Below are 20,527 nucleotides of genomic sequence, written 5' to 3' on the forward strand. Positions count from 1 at the left end.
GAAGAACTCAGACCCTAAACGTCCATTGACTTACACAACAATGTGAGAAATCCAGCATCCTTGCAAGATTTGATACTGCCAAAGTAAAAGTGCCTCATTCGAGAAGTAAAAGTAAGAGGATGGTATGAGCTAAATGTATTCAAAGTAAAACTACTCGCTCTGACAGACATGACGAAGAGATGTGGGATGATTTGTGCTTTGGCTACAAATGTAATTGTCATGCCGATAAAGCTTATTGAATTGAATTTGAATAATGAGATGAAAAAGAAGAAAATAAGTTCAGCTTATGCTATTTGATAACTGCCTTAAATCGTCTACATATAATATATTCAAAATAATATTACAGCAGTTGTCTCTAAATGTTGGTCCTGTGATACGCTGGTGACCGATGTCAGCTGAGATTGTGTTTCAGCTTCTCCCCCGACCCTTAAAGTATAAACAGTATAAATAATGGACATGGATGAAAGTACATATTTTACCCTGGCTCCAATTGAAGTCAAAAGTACAAGATGACAGTGCCCGTATCACAGATATATTGGCTTCGTTTTGTACAACAGGAAGAAGTGGAGACGTCGTCCATCTTACACTCAAAAAGCCAAACATGTTGGGATCCACTGATCTAATTTTAACAATACAAAATGTAATGATTGTTTTTGTCTCTTAATCTGAAGAGTACATAGAGGTATAGAGTATAGGTATAAGAAAATACTAATACGCAGGACAAAATTGTAGAGTAAAAGTACAGTAATTGAGTAAATACACTGTACTAAGTTACTTTCCTCCATTTGCTGCTGCTTTTGATATTTAAAGTTTGATCTCTCTTACGTTCCACAGTTGAAGTTATTAAGTTGTGTTTTTAGTTGAGGACTGAAGAAATGACTGACGACATACTTGTTGACATCCACAGTTCTTTATTATGAACAGTCATTTATAAATGTATAAATTAATGTCACATAATGTGAAGTAAATGTCTGGCTCAGACATTTTAATATATAAAATGTTTTATTATTAATCCCAAAACCTTTTCCAGGCTTATTTATACTTTTCAATATTAAATAACTTTTATTATTATTTAAGTCCATGTTTAACTCAGTCCAAAGAGTAAAGAATGAGGAGTCAAGATTTATAACTGTTATAAATTACTCATCATCATCATCATCATCATCATCATCGTCGTCATCATCGTCGTCATCATCGTCATCATCATCATCATCATCATCATCATCATCATCATCATCATCGTCATCATCATCGTCATCATCATCATCCTCAGCATAATCATCGTCATCGTCGTCGTCGTCTTCGTCATCATCATCATCATCATCATCATCATCCTCAGTGTTGACTTTGCCAGAGAGCACGTCTTCGATCCAGTCCTCCAGCTCCTGAGCGGTGGGTAGATCGTCCTCGTCTTCCATCTCCAACCACACGCTGTCGGCCTGCTCACACACACACACACACACACACACACACATACACCTGTGTTAGGATAAACTAAAACACAACACTCGCATCATGACACACATGTTGTGAGGTTTTCATGCACTTACATCTGTGACGTTGACTACTCCAATCTGGGGTCTGAACAGGTCCACCTTGAAGGTTTTCTCCCAGTAGGGGATCATCTGAAGTGAGTCAACAAAATATGAAGTTAAATGATGTGTGTGTTATGATGTCTCGCTGCCTGTTTAAGTTTTGACCCCGGGGGTGTCACATCTCACCAGGGGAAAGTCGTCAGGGTCAATCCAGACGATGCTGAGGTCAGGGAGGTGAGTGTTATCCCTGGCAACCTCCTTCAGGATCTCCAGAAACTCATAGCTATCTAAAAGAAAGTAAAACTAAACATTATCAAGTGATTTATAACTAATTCAAAACTTTGATTCCCACAAAGCTCATTGATAAACATCTGTCATCATTTTTCTGTTAATGATAATAACCTTTGGGTGTTCTTAGATTATAAAGTGCAATAAATGAACAAATAAATAATAAATTAATAAATAGATGAATAAATAAATACATGTATGAAGTAATAAATAAATACATGTTGAAATAAATGCATGTTGACATACAGAAATAAAAAATGTCCTCGTAAACTTTATCTATGTATTTGTTAAAATAATATAACTTAATATCAGAGCAGTCAATGGTGTTTATATATTCAATGGTCAACTTACATTCTAATTTTAATGTTTAATATTGTTTCATTATTTCATCCGAATTGCATATATCATTCACCTTTACTTACTTACTATGTTACTGTTATATTTGAAGAAAGTTTGATTAAAACTTTTAATGAACATCAAGACAAAACATCTCCCAATATACTCCCATGTTTACACTAAATAGGTTCTACAGTCATATGCCCATCATCCAAAAACAAACTGCAGGGTAATATATAACAGACTCTTACCAGGATCCTCCTCCTCTGCAAAGGCCACAATGTGGATGCCTTCAATATCGTCCTCCTGAGAAAACCAATGGAAACTGTACTGTAGCTGTCGAGTGGCCGGGATATCTCAATAATAATCAGCAGTCATCACTCACCCAGGTTTCATACATGTCCTGTGCACGCAGCTTTCTCAGGGTTGGTCTGTCGGCACAGAAACCACTGGATGTTACACTTGGTTTATATACCGCAGACCTCAATCTTTACACAAATGCTGTTGTGACCCTGTTTGTTGGGAGTATTTGCTTTGGTTACCGTCTGTGTTTGGTTATGAATTCCACCAGCTTCTCCTCGGAGAGAGGTTTTCCTGGGATGGTGACGGGCTCCTCCATGAAGGGTTCGTAGAAATCCACCTCGTTCATCTTCAGTGTCAGCTCCTTGGCCACCTGAGAAGAAACCACACGTCACTTAAGAATAATGACAAGTGTGTTCAAGTGTGTGTGTGTGTTTGTTGTATCACTTACTGATTTCTCAAATGTGGCGAAGAACCTAATGTAGGGCTGGAACTGCTCTGCAGCTTCTTTAAATGCTTCGTAGTCTAGGAAGAAACGGAAACATGGAGGATGTTAATAGTTGAGTTGACGTGAGTTGAGTTTAGATTGCACAACATAAATACAAAATATATCAATGACATGTTAAAATATGTGTGGGGTGTGGTAGAAACCACCAATGGCTTCTTTGAAAACCAAATCCAAATAAAACAAATACCAAAATACAAAATGTAGAATATCTTCGATGCAAATTATATATTAGAATAAAAGATCAAATTGGACAAATATTAATTTAACAGAGAAAATACAGAGAGAGAAGAATATATGCTATACATGCAGATGAATAACAAATTCTAAAATAGGTCATTTTCATTAAAATTCAATGACTCATAACTCCATTATATTTAATAGAAAATTGACTGTGAGATGTTTTAAACAGATAAAGATGAAGATGCTCGGCCTGTCTTGTTTGATTAGGGAATTGTGAATTTTTGACAACAATGATGTAAATCTGAGTTTGTATATGACAACTAAAACAAATTATTGGAAATATATATACATATATATGCAGATTAAGAGGGAGCAATGCACTTGCTGAAACAGTTTTGCTAATCTTACAGACTATTGCTGCAACTGCAATATTTTGCACAGACATGTTGGAAAAGTATGTTCCCCATTCTATTTTCTTGTTTATACAGCTGTTTGTGCTTTCTTTGGCCGTTGTGTACATGACACTTGCACCTCAGGGGGCGGAAATAGCTCAACTTTGACCTCCTCTTAATGCTCCCACAGTTGGTGGGATGGGGAGTAGCGGCGGCTCATCGCCACAAGTACTTCTCTGGAATTAGTGCTTCCAAACCATGCGAGGAGGGACAAGGCGGCGGCAGCTGTTGGTTCGATAGTGGTAAAAATGGATCTGTAAATCCATGAGAATGAGGGGGTTCACTTTTGCGATTATGAAGGGCACATGGTCACACAATGCCCGTCACAGATCGAACCAGGTAGTGAGCTGAGTTCTGTTCAGACTGCAGAAATCACAGACTCACGGTCAGAGTCTTCGCTCTTGAAGTAACCAATGAGGCGGATATCTTCCTCCATCCTGTCGAAGGCCCGCAGCTCCAGAGCATTTCCTATCACCTCCACCGGCTCCTCCAGGAGCTGCACACAGAGGAGAGAGAAGTTCTGGTGTGAAGCATGTTACTGTGGCACGACTGTTGTTGATCAGCACCAGCAGCTGGGAATCTGCCCTTAAACCAGTCTATACTCACATCTAGCAAAAATTCCACCAGGGTGTTTGCAGAGAGGAGGCCGTCAAACTCGATCACCCGATCGGCCTTGAAAATATATACACTGCCCTGCTCCTCCAAACCTGTGATTGGAGGATATGACATATAATTACGTACATTTAAGACTGATGCTGAAGATATTTGTCCCTTGAATAAATAACTGTGATCAGGGGCAATCCTCTCTGAAGACTTGCAAATCCTAACCGAATGAAGGAGGTTAAATAAAGTTTGTGCCGTCATCGAATTCTCACCCAGCTTCTTTGCCACCTTTGCGTCTTTGTGGGAGTCGACCATTCCAAACCCGATGTCCTTCTCTTCTGTAACCTGAGCTGCGAGCTGCAGCCGAAAGAGGAACGATCATTAGAGACTAAGATGTAAGAACAGGACTTGGAACAGAAGATGTAAATAAAAAGACAAAAAGAAACTTGTTCAGTTTGGGTTCAAAGTTCAGCAAAAGTTCATTTAAATAAGGATTTGACTCTGGAACCTTGGCTGCAGTGTTGGGTCTTAACAGGGGGTAAAATAATACCATAGTTGGCAAACTGACAGAGGTGACAAAGCTGCACCGGAGCAGTTAAGACTCAGTTACATAATAACCCAGAATGCCTTGTTCTAAATATAACCAGCGAGTATAATTACTCTGGCAGTTGCTCTATGAACCGCGAGTTGATAAAGATTGAAACTCCGGCGTCAAAAATTATTCTGACACTAATAGAACAAGGTAGTTTGTCTTATGATTAACGTGCAGCCTTCAGTGGACAGAGGAAAGTACAGTTACAGTCAAAGTTACAGTGGCAATACATTTACAGTTACACTTAACGTCTCCATGTCAGGTTTTTACAACTAGTTGTGCTATGTGGTAATATATTAGTGGATTCTCGTTATGTTTGTGTCATGTATTGGGACGATCTTGCATATGTGTAAACATGCATGCAGCGCAATTCATACCCTATCATTGCTCATTTCATGCTATTCTGCTGATCTACAATGGGTGGCAGTATCACACCAACAAATCTAACTGTAGCACTGAAGAAGATATCTGTTATCGAGTAAGCATGAATGTAAACAATGTCTGAATCATTGACTGAAAATATAATGATGGACAATATGACTACTCCGGAAAAGTGGTTCCAAAGCATCTTGATCAGTCCCTGGTGGCTGGCTGCTGAAGCGGTCAGAATCCCTGCCCCCTCCATGTTAGTAGATGGGACGTGGACCATACTAAAAAGTCAAATGGATTTTCTCAAAGATTCTTTCTGTCATTTCCGTTGTCACACAGATGCATGTTGAACTGTTCATTTTCTACATGTTAGATTTTAATTACTTATTTGATGCATAAAAACTAGATGAAATGTCATGATTGACAGCTGAGACTGGTGATTGGCGGAGGGTGTGTATGGGCGGAACCTCGATACCATGACTTAATACTGCAATCAGTATAGAGACTATGCTTCCAAAGGACATCAAAAATGCAGAGGGCAGCACCAGCACATCTGGAATATTTTTGATATATTTTTGCTCAACGGGTTGAGTGGAGACACATCGTCTATCTTTATGTAAAATCTATGGTCTGAATTTCATCTAAAAGAAATTCACATTAAAGTATTTTCAACAAATAAACAAAGTCAAAGTACATATACCTCAAACAGGAAAAAACACCAGCAAAGCGTCATCACAAATACGTTTTATACTTGATCTGCTGATGTCACAGTAAGAGTCACTCGTGTGTAACAGACTTGGGGCCTGACTCTATAGTAACATGACCCAACTGTGCTGTGTAAAATAAGTGAAGCTAATATCAGGACTGAACGGCCGGGCTCACATTACCTTCACCGGACCAAAGATCAACTCACCCTCGGCCACGTGCAACATGAGACGGGGCACACTTGTTTCCTACTTTATGGGATTCATTTAATCAATTACACATCCCAACCAGCTGCTTAGCTGAGTCTGATTACAAAACACCCTCGAGCGCCCTTATTTTTGGTTCGGACAAGTTCACAAAAAGCCACGGTGGAGAGGGGGGAAGGCAGCCGTGCCCTTGATGTACGTAAATAGCTCAAAAGCATAAAACACACAAGCTCTTGGCCTATTTCTGACAATAGGAGAGAGCCACGGGAAAAATTGGTCTCATGCATTTCTACCAGACTGAAGCGCACATTGAAGTAGGCTGAGATAACCTTAAGTGACAGTGCTGCATCTCACTGGAGCATTCAGTGCACACACTTACACACTGACCTTGGGGAAACCACCGCCACCATAAGTTTCTCCTGACCCTGACGTATTCACCACCTGTTCCCTGTTTTGTTTCCCTCTCTTCAACACTTTACCTCCAGCACCAGCTCGGTCATCTGGTGTTGCTTCTGCAGCTCCTTGCTGTCGGGTATGGGTTCGTGGTAGAGCAGGCAAAGCATGCTGTACTTCTTCAAAGCTTTCTTGTAGTTCTTGTCGTTGATGTCCAGGACGCGGTCTTTCCCGTCATACTGCGGGAATTCCAGGCCCTTTTCGGCCGGTGCCAGAGGAACAAGGCTCAGGCAGGGGAGCAGGAACAACCACAGGTGGAGCATTGTCCAAAGTTCCCACACACTCCCGAAAGTCAGACGTAAGGTTTATAGTTTCACAAGGCAAAACTGGACGACCGGAGAGGTCACCCCAAGGGTTGAAAATGCTGCAGAGCGTTTTAGATGTTATAAGAAGTCCGTGAGTTGCATCCCAAGCTGTCCGCAGAAATGCAGCTTCTAAAGCATCTTCAGGAGCCGGCAACTCCTTCTCCTACTACGATCGCTCCTTCACGCTTCCTCCCTGCAGAGACAAAGGCAAAGGAGAAGCTCTGCCGGGCCTCTTAGGTATTGGGGAAGGGGGGATACCATACATAGCAGCACTCCTCCTAGGACAGGCCCATTTTTAGGAGACCAGTTGTTTGAATTCTAAAAATAAAAAGGCTGGAGAGTAAGAGAGATAGGAGAGGGCAACAGTCAGGGGGTTTAATGGTGAGTTACAGGACTTTCTCTGTCTGAGTGAGATGGAGACGTAGAGGAGTGAGCCCCGAACATCCGGGGGTGAAGGTATATCGAGGAGTTTAATGTTTGAGGACCAAGTGGACGTGAGGTTTGGTGCCGGAGTAGAAAATGGGGCTGTAACTATTTTAAGCGGCAGCTCAGGAGACAATCTCCCAACAGGTGTGTAAAGGACAACTTCCATAATCTGTGTGTGGTGGACCACTTCTATTGGTTGTCCTGCGCACGTGATCTAACACATACATAACATTTATAACTTTGATATGGATGTGATTTGTTTTGCTCGTTGAAAACCTTTGTCTGAATTGAATGTATAAGACTGTCAACAGGTTTCCTCATATTCATCTTTCCTCTGCAACTGACTCAAATGTATTCAAAAGAAACTTTATAATTTATATCCACACGGTTTCGACGCTACTGAAAAATCAGCAGCTGCATCTTCATTCTTATCTTCCTCTTCAGTTTTCTCAAGCACGATGGCTCTTTTGATAGAGTCTCTGCTGCTCTCTGCAGGTAGAACTATATATGAGCTGCTTGGTCACAGTCACAATATCCAGGAGCCTGAATGTGACGCAGCTCAATGAAATCCAGCCATTATTAATTTATCTATGAATACCTGTTTGTTCTCTACTGCGACATGTCAAAATCTGGTCTGGAAAAAAGGAGATAATTAATAAACTTTGAAACGAAAATCGACCGATAAATTACACAGCTCAATCTAATAGTGATATTTTTCAATTAAGATCGTACGAAAACAGTGAGTTTTTTTCGTGTTTTTCTAAATTTAGTTTGACCCTCAAAACCCCCATAGTTAGAACCACCACAACTGATCATTCTAACTTTCTTTATGTTTTCCTATCCAGTGCCAGCAGGTGGACACTGCTGAATTTTCTCTCTGTCCAAGGCCAAGCTTGAATATCAACAGTACCATAATCTTTACATCTTGCATTTAACTGTGACCTCTTTCACCTATATGTTATTAATAATGTTAAAAAACTTTTTCCAAAGACATTTGGATCATGATGTGTCTTGTTGATGTGTTCCTCTGACCAGGGCTCTTGCAACAGTTTAGGTAAAGTAGGGAATTACCTGGTGCACCCGAGCTGAGAGGGGGCCTCTGAGAATGGCTGATTATGTTAGTCGACAGAAACGAAACGGTTTTGTGAGAACCCCCAAATGATCGGCTATAAACAGGAGACCGCAACATCACTATTTTGAGAACCCCCTTACTTAAAGGTTCATTGTGTGGTATTTAGTATCTATTGATAAACTTGCATGTTGCAGCTGAATACCGCTCACCTCACCTTCCCTTTCCAAACATGAAGGTGAACCTGTGGTAACCTTCAGTTGTCATAAAAACTCAACAGGTGTTTAGTTTGTCCAATCTGGGCTACTGTAAAAACCATGGTGGCCACTGTAGAGAGGACCCGCTCCTGATGTAAATATAAAGGGCTCATCTAAGGTAAAGAAAACAAAAATTTGTACAATAAACTACTACTTTATTGCACTATTCTTTATATGTGTTTGCAGTATCCTTATAATTTGGATAGTAAAAGACTCTGGTTTGGTATCATGTGTTTCTTTGTGTGGGAGTGGGTTTTGTTGTTTGATCTAGGGCCCCACAGGTCCACTTTGCCTGCGGGGCCATACAATAAAAACGTAACACTCTGACGTGTCTGACATGGTTGCTGGGAAACCACAGACATAAAAGGTTGGGAGCCATTTTCTTTACGTATTATTGAAAGGAATGAATTACACATAGAGCTAGACCACAAGTTAGATTTACCAAATCAATTAGACTTTATTGTTCTTATTACAAATTTGACCAGCATATGATAAATAATTGATGATACTGATGGTTTTTGCAGTGAGTTGAGCATCTGCGTGCATAATCAAACTCCAACGTTACTGATCACCCCACCCTGCTGTATCTGAGCTGTCCAGTCCTCCTCGATGTACTGGTGGTACGGGTCATTCGAGTGCTCCCTCCTCTTGGACTTGACCGTGCTCACCAGGATGGCCACAAGAATGAAGGCTAACATGCCGATCATCACGGCCAGATACCAGACGACACCCCTGAAGTTCTCCTCGGCCAGTGTCTTGTCTAAAGCGTTGGCGGCGGCCGTCATGTTATGCCTCCAGTTGTCAAGAAAGTGACCCAGAGCGCCAGTTAAGGACTCCTCCAGGTGAAGGGTCAGGTTGGACCAGTCAGAGTCCCTCATCTAGATGGAGGGTAAAGGACTAAAGATATTAAACTCGTGCAAATTCAGTTCCACAGCGACACACTAATAAGAGAATAAGCATAATTTTTATTTGAATTATTTTCATTAAATACCAACGGTAAAAAAAATTCATGAAATCACTATGAGTAAACAAATTCATTTCACTGGGTCTTTAAGTCCCTGGAAACTTGGTTTACAACATAAAAAAGTAATATCTAAATAAGTAGCAGTAATGCAGAAAAGCAACCTTTAGAGTTTCTTATTTCTTATTTATTAAGAGTTCAACACTGTAAATATATACTATATATATATTAAAAAAAATTGTTTCCTCAGAAGTTGTGGGTGGGGTTACATCAAATTTGATAAACAGCAACATGAGCAAAAAAAACAAACAAAAGTAATTCAATCGTTTATATAAAAGATGCTAAATTGTAACGAATGCAGTGAATTACAGCAAAATACCACTCAATTTAAAAAACAGTTAGAAAAGCTCAGAAAAATTTGCACATGCAGAAAATCTCTCACGTGGAAAAAACACATGTTTTCCATACATATTGCACCACATCATTCACAGAAAGAAACTGGTTGAGACAACAGGTTGTTAGGGCTGTTAATTGTCTTGTCATTAAACAACAACCCTTCAAAAGTGGGTCATATACGTCTGAATACAGATGCTGTATTCAGAACAGTGATATGTGTGATATGCACATTGTTAAAATAACAGGCACAACATATAGTAGTCCAAAAAAGCCATTATCACTCTCCAGATTGATTTCATTACCATTATCATCAGCGTCATCCACCTATGTGATTTTACTTGTGTTCTGTCCACCCACTCACCCTCATTCAAGCACAATTCTACAGCCGACCACGTGAGAACAAAGGAAAACTGCTCATGTCGCAAGAACACATTGAGAAAATCGAGATACACACTATATTGTTTTTCATCTGTTCCATACTGCACCAACCTGCTGCCAGGATGTCAGAGGCCGCATGTTGAAATCTGTCAGGAGGTCGGGGGAATGCCGCAGTGAGAAAATACAAAAACACAGCAAGACTCAAAGTCAGTGTGGCTCACTGCTTCACAGGCCCACACTGCTCATGTGCTGTTTACTTTTCTTTATCTTTTCTGCTGGGTTTTGACTTTCTGCGTGCGGAAGGGTGGGAAGGATACTGCGGCATGACCTTCAAAAGGCTGATATCACTTCCAGTTGGCAAAAATAAATGGTGAGGCCTGATAGTCATTATAACACACACACGCACAGACACACTAACACACATGCACATGCACAAGCACACCCACACGCACAAACAATGAATACATTAACACTCAAATGGCAGAGACAAAAATGTTTAATGGATGAGGCTTATATGTTTATTCGCCTGTAATTCCTCATCTTCCCACTCGGAGGAAGCACAACCCAAGACAACATTGACTGCTTTATAATAATGTAGCTCTTCCTATAGGTGGCAGTATAATGCCACACATTGCTGGATCATATTGACACGCGCTTAAAAAAAATGTGTTCATATGTTGTATAATTATTTATTTATCAACAATGTATTGATTCAACATTGTTTGTCTTAAAGTTCTGTATGAAAAAACAATTAAAAAATTGAGATTTCTGCAGTTTGGCGAAGTGATGAGTAGAGACGGGTTCTTAATTTAAAGGAATTTGGTGTCACTGTCCACACCCTGGAGTCAGTACACGTCTATTGTCTTGTTCAGGACGGTTCAGCTAGGTATCTGTTCGCTGACAAGAAGGTTTGAAACTGGATCTCGTGTTTGAAGGAGGGAAAATTCTGGCCCTCGGAGCTAAACTGCTGGAGTGGATTACTACGGTGGCTCTGAGGGTCAAAACTCATCAAGGTTTCAGAAAACAGAGCAACACTTCACAAAACACAGGCACATTTGTTGTTGAGATATTTGACATTATGTGTGTTTTCTCAAATGTTGTGCCTCACCAAGTTTTGCTGGCTTTTGTGCAATGTTCTTCTGTTGTGAAATGATATTTTGCGTGAAATGTTGTTGTGTTTTGTGAAATGTTTTGTTTTATGATCCTCGGGGGCCACCGTGGCATTACTTTCACTACCTCTGATCATTTCAAGATCATTTATGTTTTGCTCTCCAGGGCCGGGGCGGGGGGGCGCCGGGCTGACTTTTTTCTCTGTTAAAGTGAAACAAGAGAAAAATGGATCAGATAAGTACAAAGAAAGCAGACACAAAGGGCGAGATACACACAAACAGACACACACAGAAAAGCGGATTAGAAAAATGAGCTGCAAAGATGTAAAATTCCACAGCCTGGGAAAAAAAGGGTCGGGCGGTATAGAGGTGGAAAAGAGGTGGAAATAACAGCTACATTATTGTCTGCTAATTAAAGAATATGCAAAAAGTACAGTTACGTTTGTCATCCACAATCTACAAATTAGTGTATATCATCTACAACTGGGATTTCCATATGCAAATACAGTAAAGGTAAATTGAACAGTGTATACTGGTCTTTTCCGATGACCCTGGATGTATATTCCCCTCCGTTACTCTCACTCTCTGGTCAGTATCTGCACATCCTGGTAATATGGCAACTCAGTAATCTGATGTTTCACAATCTTTTTTCAGGAATCAGGAATTTGGCCAGTGGCTCAGACTGATGAAAGAAGGTTTCAACACAAAGTGTGTTGAAAGAACCGACAGCGAGGGAGCATGACATCTGACACTTTGCACAATAAACCGATACAGCTTTTCTTTAGATTTCCTTTATTATTTTTGACTTAGAATTACATCACGTTAGAGCAGAGCCATTATTCAGCAGCATATTTCTAAAACTTCTTAATGAGGCACTTCTTTAAGGGTTTATACGTTTTAAAATAACTGGTAATTAAGAAATTGCTAGATTTAATCAATTGGCAAGTGTTTTGACAACTAAATAAGTCAGTCTGCTCCTGTTGATATAATTAATAATGGCTTTTAATTCACTAAATATATGTTCTTACTAAACAAATATAGGACCAAACTCAAAGACCATACATTTACAACCCGGAATCCAAAGGTTGCTCTTATTTCTGCCCTTATTATCCTTTTTTTTCTCCTTTTTTCCGTGCACTAACTTCCCAAAATGGCAAATGTTCACATTAAATGCACGTTACACTTTCATCTGATCATGGCACCTGTTAATCTCTTTATCTTTCACCCCTGGTTGGATGTCGAACTGGAAACATCTCTATTCAATTGGCAGATAATATCATTTTTGTATTAAACAGAGTTGGCCAAATGAAAATTGAGAACAGTGACACATTCATAAATAGAGGAGGAGTGGATTGTACAAAGGCTCATTTAAGTCCAATTGATGTAATTGACCACTAACAGTAAATGGTATAAACAGTAAAGGCTCTGTTGTTTCAATGTGTCAGAGCAGCTGATGATGCTGCTGAGAAAACTCATCGGCCTCAATAACGTGAACTCGAAATCTTAGTCATATTAACACCACGTAACACCAGATAAGGAGGAGGTGTGGTGGTGATGGTGGAAGAAGCTACAGCAGTAAATATTTTTAGCCAACAGACTAGTAAGTTCAAAAAGTACATCCTGTGCCTCTGCACGAAAACGATGGGATGTTACTGGCCACGTAGCTGTTAATGAGCCACTTATTGTTAAAGGGATATTTCACCCAAAATTAACATTCACACATTATCTACTCGCCACTACGCCGGTTGAGGGGGAGGGGGGGGGGGTGAAGTTTTGAAGTAACCGGGCGACCACTTCTTCAAACAGAAAATGCCTCCATACTGCTCCTGTGGTGTCACCCAAGTGCCCACAAGCCACTGCAGCTATTGCGAGACATTTAGGCTACAACATGTTGTAAATGACACCGTTTTAAGTCGAATATGAATGTCGGGGCTGGCAGACACTTGGAAGACACCACAGGACGAGCATGGAGGCATTTTCAGTTTGTCTTCTGTTGGTACGTTTGAAGAAGTGGTCGCCCAGTTACTTCAATTGTTTTGAAATTGGCTGAAACGCTGTTTACCCCTGAAACTCCAAAAGTGTTTTGCAGACTCAAACACCCTCCATCGGCACAGTGGTGAGTAAGTGATGAGTGAATTTTCATTTTTGGGGTGCACTACCCCTTTAAGCACATAGCAACCCGCTGGTGCTCTGCCTGAAGTAACAACGTGCCATTTGACGCAAATAGTTAAAGTGCTTACGACCGAGAGGCAGTGACTGCGGTGACCGCAGGCTGTGTGACTTCATCAACGGAAAACCCCAAGGCCAGACTGACATAATGCCAAAGAGAGGGACAGTGAACCGTAAACCCCCCGCTGGGCTTGAATGTTACATAAAATCTGAAATACAGAATCACACACTCACAAAGACACATGCCATGCCCACTTATTAATGCACACGTGCAGGAACACGTTCTGTGTTTGTGTGTGATATCTAGAGGCAAACTCCGGGTTGTGCCTTTCATGAAGAGTTGATATAAACCACTGTTCTGAGTCAGAGGAGTCAGTGCGCACCATTACACAAACAGTGACAACTTTGATGATTTGTCAGTTGGTTGGGGACAACAGTCACGCACCTGGCCGTATAAATCCAGGTTTTCATGTGAGAACGACAGTTACGTCTTCCTAAAAATAACTTTTTAACCATTCTTTACAAATCATTCATCTATACTTTTAATGCAAATGAAATGATGCCCTTGCTTGGGATTCCTCTATATCTCTCTCTTCTGTTTTAATTTGATGTGAGGCGACAACAACAACACAGCAGTACTTTTCCACACATGCAGTTGAGGCTCCTTGCCCCTGTTACACCACGCCCTCTTCCCAGAGCAGATGATGGTCGCTCCTGTTATCTCACTGAGCTGATTTGGAGGTAAATAACCAGAGCAACGCTTCAGATTCAGACCTAAACGATTATGAAGTCTGGTGTCGACATACGACTTTACAAACCACAACGAATCTGGTGCACACGTTCAAAACACAAACTGCAAAAGAGTTCATCAGCGTTTCTCAGAGCTTGCTGTGAAGTCAATATATTGTTGGGAGACTTCATTGATCACAGCTGAATCTAAACTCAACCAATGTTTCCGGTTCCTCTTGACTCAAGACAAAGCATTTTGTTCACACTGGTGGTAACTCATTTGATGCTTAGCGCACAATTATTTTCCCCATTGCTTTCTTCCTTCCATTCTTCCTCTGCAAATATATCATCCATTGCTAAAGGGACAAAACATGGAGCTACATCTAAGTAGATAGTTAACAGCTAAGAAGGTTATGTTTTCACCTCAGCTTGTCAGTTGTTTGTTTCTCTGAGATAAGTACTGGATGGATTATCGGTAAAAACTTGGTGGAATGATGCGTTATGGGTACGGATCTGGATCACTTTCTTTGAATTTGCAAAACATGGTGGAAGGAGAGCGATGTCCAGGTCCCTTAAGGGGAGAAAAATGACCCGCTCAACTTTCCACCTGAGCCGTCTGTCTCCCTCTCCCCTGTCTAAAACTTTTCCAACCCATTTTCAAACCGTTTTGTGGAAACTCTGTGCCAGAGTTCGTAGTCCCATTTTATTACCGGGACATGAGAGTGGAGCGATAAGGTTTGTTTTTTTTCCACTTCCATTATGGCCTAAAAGAATGACCGCTCTTGATAATTCTGCTCTCCCCCCCCCCCCCCCCCCTCAATCATTATAAGTAACTGTGTCCTTATCAGCAAACTCATTGTCAGCAGTTACAGCACCGCCGCGCGCAGTGTCAATTTGTCACCAGTCAAGAATGTTGTTGTCAACGGTGAGTCTGACCTAGAAAGACAGGAGAAGGCCTCAGTGGTCTATGCCTCATTGATTCACATTCACCACGTTACAGCCCTAGACACTATTCTTCCTGCTGTTATGACTAAAAGAGGTAAATATTTCCCTTTGCCATTGAAGCGCTATTTCATGGATTAATGCAAGCTTCCCAAGCATGCCGCAATAGTTTAGTCAGGGCTGTGCATGGGGAATGACAGGAATGCATTGACTATGTGTTTGCTGTATATTTGAAAGGTCACATCGCATTCCCTTCATGGCTGCGTCCGCCGCCACCCCAATAAGCATGAACATCGCTGATGTTTTTAAACTTTCAGAGTGGGTGAATAACCAAAGGACCTTTGGCTAGACTCAGAAAATACCCAAACATTATTGGACACAAACAGAAACAAACAGAAAAGTAGGTATGTACACTTAATAGGTATTATTGCTTAAACATGCTAGTAAGAGAAATAACAAGCTCATTCTAGATTAAAATCCACCATCATCCCTCCATTTCCTTTCAGTTGTAGTATGATCTTGAAAACGATCAAACAATAAGTACGATGATGTTTAGGAAAACAAACATTCAAACACTAAATTTTTTACTAATCCTCACTCAATAATATCATATTGCCTCTCTTATGATTTTCCTAGATGCATGGTGTTGAGGTTCGGGAAAGTTTTGTAAGAAAGTATCTGCACTTCCTTTACAGATAAGACATTGGCAGCCGTTTGTGTACAAATGCCCAACTACGCAGGTCACTTTCAAATCAGGCCTCAAGACCAAGCTCCTATATTTCTTAAACATACTATCATAAAATCCCCTGAGGTAGATGGAGGTTTTATCTCTGTAAGATACTTAAAACTGGATTCCATCACACTGGTATAAAGAATGATGGTGAATGACTTGTTTTAGTATCTAAAAATGTGACACACCTCATGACAGGGCTGCGCACACAAAAATGTGTTTCTTCATTTTAGCTGGTGTTAAAAGTACAGTTTGCAGAATGTTCAATAGTGCTGTAATGAGATTATTAGAAGACAATAGGAAATCAATAGCTCATAAGAATACACACTACACACCACCAATGATTTAAAGTTTACATTTCCCAACATTTATTACAGTGTAATATCACCATCATTTTACTGTTTCCATATCAATCATAGCAGAACAAGGGAGTAACAACAGTGGAATGTGGAAGAAAGGTTATACTGTAAGTATTTTGTAGGAATGGGATATCTAGTTGTTAAGTCGGGGGGGGAGATACTTTACTGACCAGACTAAATTATTCAACACAGCCTACTGAATATCACTCTCTGGTATAACATGTCATGCAGGTGTGCCATCACACACACCGGGATTCTTTATGGATACTTTGTCTACTTCAAGACGTTGAACACCTTTTTCTTTTTGCTGAACATACAGCTGCTGGTGGTGGAGTGGAATTTTTATGGGTTACAGTTCAAGTTTTCAGTGTAAAAGCAAATCGAAAAGTGGGTTCTGTGTTTGTTCAGCCCTGTAGAAGCAGATAAAGGGCCGGATGCAGGAGAAAAGACACCAACGTTAGTACTGTTGATGTTTGAATGAGGCAATCACACCTGTATATGTTTTACCTTCATGTCCTGACTCGATCCTCTAAGGCCCCTAATCCGGCCTTTTCAGCGCTAAGCCTCATTTATACCATCAATCTAACCTGAACAACTTTGTTTGTGCGAGGTGGGAAACAGACGACATGTCGGGAAGCACTGCCTCTGATGGTTCAGTCCAGGGCACGTATGAACCTCTCTGTGTTTTACATCCCCTTGCCAAAAGATCACAAATCCAAAACATGAAGAGTAAGAAGACTGCAAACACTGATCAACAGGATGAAAGACTAACTGTGTTCAGTTAACGTTATGATATTTCATTTGGAAAGTCCTGCTCAGTACGCCTTTAGGCATCATAGAGTTCACAATAGTTGTTTTTTTTATCTAATCTTTAAGGGATCATGTAACAAAATCGAATTTTTAAGGCACGTTGCTCATAACTAATAGAATATTGTAATGCATGCGGCCCGATTCGCCCCATCTAATAATATCATCATTGCCACACTGTGAAGCCATTTGTTTCAGACTATTGTTTCTGTCCTCGCTATCCAAAGCAGACAATGAACAAAGCATGGCCCAGATGCCAGTACTTTTCCACAAGGACAATATCATTAGTTTCTTCTGGGGAAAGAGGGAGGGTACGAGTCGACCAGGGGCCGGGGCGGGCGAGATTTGTAACAGTGCTGGAGTGATATACGATAAAGAAGATTCCAGCTAGTCTGAGTTACAGTGCTGTCAAACTCAAAGCATGTGGCGATGTAGTCGTAGCCTGCAGCTTTGATACCATTAGGATGATGAGAGAGAGACGCAAACACAGGTAGTGTTTCCACTAGATTAAAGCTATTACACAACAGATATCCATTTAGTACAGTTTAAATAAACAGTGGTGGCGTGAGATAATTCAAACCACATTATGAAATACTCCATTATTTTCCCTAAGGCATGGGCTGTAGATAAAGATTGGCAACTTGACGACTCTCTAAAATTGAAGCCAAAATTTCTGGATTGCCCTTGTGGCTGAATGCGGAATAGGTCATAAATCCTGCCTCCGCCATGTTGGCGGATCGGGCATGGACCAAACTAGAGACTCAAAATATACATCAGATAACTTTTTTCAGTGTGTTTGGTTACAACACAACTGAGATTGACTTGCGTTCTGTAAAGTCCATGCATCGGCAGAAGCTTGCTTCTATGGCTCCCTCCCCTGATCGCTACTGGGCAAACTCTGGCTCCAAATGTGCAAGATGGCTGTTTGTATCTTGGTTATTTTGGCTTCGTCTCGTGATAGGTGGAGGATTTGGAGACACGTTGTTTATCTTTTTATACAGGTGATCAGAAACACTCACAATCATCTTTGAAAGTGCAACACATTCTTTATGGATTGATTATAGATTCTTATCTAAAATCCCATTGTTTATCTAAGCTACTGATAACAACACTAAAACAAATGTAGCGAAGTTTACAGTCATATTGTCCTTGTATGATTGTAAAGGAACAACTGCTCATTTGTAATGTGGCTCAGATGGCAGACTGTCACTCAATAAGTCATTCCACCAGCTTAGTCCAGACAGACCAACAGTGACTCACCAGATTTGGATGAGATGTTGTATGGACACTCATGGTCACCAGAGGATGAATCCCACTGGCTTTGGTGATCTTGTTTCTTTTCCTGTTGTGCCACCAGACAGGTGACACTTTTGCCTTTTAGTGAAAATTGCACTAAAAAACATTCATGTGTCCTCGTGACTTTTGTGATTTACAGATTTTGCCTCTCATGACTCTCACCCTTGTGGTTTCGAGTGAAAGATGTCAACGACTGTTTGATGCATTGCCATGACATTTGGAACACGCATTCATGTTCCTCTCAGAATTAACCCCAATCGCTTTGGTAATCCCCTGACTTTCCCCTGGGCAGCACCACTTGGTCGAACTTTGACACAGAACTAAAAATGTCCGCATACTAAATTAAGATGCATTACCATTTGGTCCAAAGCATTGCGGAGCCTAAGTACCTGCGTTTTATTATAGCAACTGGTGATAACAGAAAAAATATGAATCATTACAATTTTTACTTTGTTAAAGTATAGTTGGTTTTCCAACAACTTGAAGATGTTGTCAGTTTTTGTAGAGAACTTAAATAAATGCTCTTTGTAATTTTCCACCATACCAATACCAGAGTAGCAAAAAAGAACCCATGTTTGATCTATTCGGTGACAACACTATTTAAGTATTTAAACTTTAACCATGTAAGTGATAGATGCCCGAAGGGTGTAATGAGGCAAAGGTGAAAAACTCTGCTCATGGTCGAGTGAATGGTGCACATAAGTTATATGGCAAATTAAATATTAATTTGACTTAGCATCACGAGTGCAAGAGTTTCTTGTTTTGTGAACAACTGAAAGTCTGGCTTTCAGGTGGCTATAAACTAAAGTTTTCCATTAAGCAAACTACTAAAAAGCTACTCATTTACTTGCTTCGCTGAAAAACACCTGCTCCAAACCTTCAGGTAATTTTCTCAGTTTATTTCCAAGCTGTGACTCACACACTCCCTTATTATGAGTGTGCGTGCATCATTTGAACTTGTTGCTATGAGAGTCAGAGGACATGAGTGATATGAATCACTTGCTAAATGAAAGCACGGATCACAGCCGCTACATGCCAACCTCTAACTAAAAGAGATATCTGCAGTGTTGATCTTGTCACTCTTAAAAACACAACCCTGTGAAAAACATTGCTTTGTTGAAGGTTGTATGCAGCCGACTACAATCTCCCCCTTACTGTGTTACGTAAAGTTAAGTTTGAGTGAGTTTATTCAAAAGGATTAATACATGGTAAGAAAAACTGGTATGAAGTGGAGATTTGTGGCACTGATCCTGGCTTTTTGATTGGTTTAATCAGAATCAGAATCAGAATTCTTTTTATTGCCATGTATATTTGCACATACAGGAAATTGCCTTGGTGTGGTTGGTGCACTTTACAAACAACAAATTAAAAACAACAATAGCGAACAATATAAAAAAACAACAATATATACAGTTAAAGAGTTACGTGCGGTTTTAAGGTGCAGAGATTGGTAATAGTGCCAGTAATATAGAGTTATAAATTATGTGCAAGGGTGGATGGGGGGGGGTCAGCAGAGTCAGTGTGATGCAGGGGGCTTGATTGTGAACCCCACTGCCATGGGGAAAAAACTGTTCACGTGACGCGAGGTTTTAGTCCTGATGGCCCGGAACCTTTTTTCCGGACGGGAGTCTCTGGAACAGGTGGTACAGGTGGCAATCTTGTGTAAAGAATCCTGAAATCATCAAATCCCTGCTCTGATCAGATTAATAAAGCCTTGCTTGGGTTTTATATAATACTGGCAAGTAGTAGCAGAAAGCCCCAAAATATAAAGACAAGAAAACAAATATGAGGGTCATTTTGTTAATATCCAAACCCAGTAGAAATTCCTTAGAGTTTTGAAAACTTTTTAATCTCTTCATACCGAAGAAAGTTGCAAAATGTCACTTGACGAACAATGTGGTTATTCAGAAGTTGTAAAGTGAATGTCAATAACAACATAACCACATTAGATAAATTTAAGTGTTTTATCTGGTCTAAATTTAAATAGTTCAAGTATTTCCTTTAAACAGATGCCTTGATTTCTGACAACTTGGATCAAGTTGATAATCACATAATCAATAAAGAATG

At 40.3% G+C, this 20,527-nt stretch overlaps 2 protein-coding genes across 2 annotated transcripts; both read right to left on the reverse strand.

The window, feature by feature from the left end:
• Window positions 1–920: 920 nt before the first annotated feature.
• casq2 (calsequestrin 2) lies at window positions 921–7,049 on the reverse strand. The gene is made up of 11 exons (XM_062402798.1): window positions 6,554–7,049; window positions 4,475–4,559; window positions 4,206–4,306; window positions 3,984–4,095; window positions 2,911–2,984; window positions 2,702–2,832; window positions 2,545–2,590; window positions 2,411–2,465; window positions 1,722–1,822; window positions 1,551–1,625; window positions 921–1,439 (listed from the first exon to the last, which is right to left on the reverse strand). The coding sequence occupies exons 1-11, from the start codon at window positions 6,788–6,790 to the stop codon at window positions 1,140–1,142; spliced, it is 1,317 nt and encodes a 438-aa protein (XP_062258782.1). The 5' UTR covers window positions 6,791–7,049; the 3' UTR covers window positions 921–1,139.
• A 1,986-nt stretch (window positions 7,050–9,035) lies between these two features.
• On the reverse strand, window positions 9,036–10,599 carry LOC133967380 (potassium voltage-gated channel subfamily E member 2-like). Its single transcript, XM_062402799.1, has 2 exons — window positions 10,431–10,599; window positions 9,036–9,462 (listed from the first exon to the last, which is right to left on the reverse strand). Exons 1-2 carry the CDS (start codon window positions 10,455–10,457, stop codon window positions 9,133–9,135), a joined length of 357 nt encoding a protein of 118 aa, XP_062258783.1. The 5' UTR covers window positions 10,458–10,599; the 3' UTR covers window positions 9,036–9,132.
• Window positions 10,600–20,527: the final 9,928 nt, after the last annotated feature.

The sequence above is a fragment of the Platichthys flesus genome, chromosome 13, assembly GCF_949316205.1.
Source record: "Platichthys flesus chromosome 13, fPlaFle2.1, whole genome shotgun sequence".
NCBI lineage: Eukaryota > Metazoa > Chordata > Actinopteri > Pleuronectiformes > Pleuronectidae > Platichthys > Platichthys flesus.

Bases quoted from the DNA above. Each gene is read 5' to 3' on its own strand.
- casq2 (XM_062402798.1), bottom strand. From the start codon at position 6,790: ATGCTCCACCTGTGGTTGTTCCTGCTCCCCTGCCTGAGCCTTGTTCCT. The intron at 2,985-3,983 runs GTGAGTCTGTGA...GTTTCTTCCTAG, and splicing joins CAAGAGCGAAGACTCTGACC to ACTACGAAGCATTTAAAGAA. The intron at 1,823-2,410 runs GTAAGAGTCTGT...ACTTTCTTTTAG, and splicing joins TGCAGAGGAGGAGGATCCTG to ATAGCTATGAGTTTCTGGAG.
- LOC133967380 (XM_062402799.1), bottom strand. From the start codon at position 10,457: ATGCGGCCTCTGACATCCTGGCAGCAG. The intron at 9,463-10,430 runs GTTGGTGCAGTA...CCCTCCATCTAG, and splicing joins CTCTGACATCCTGGCAGCAG to ATGAGGGACTCTGACTGGTC.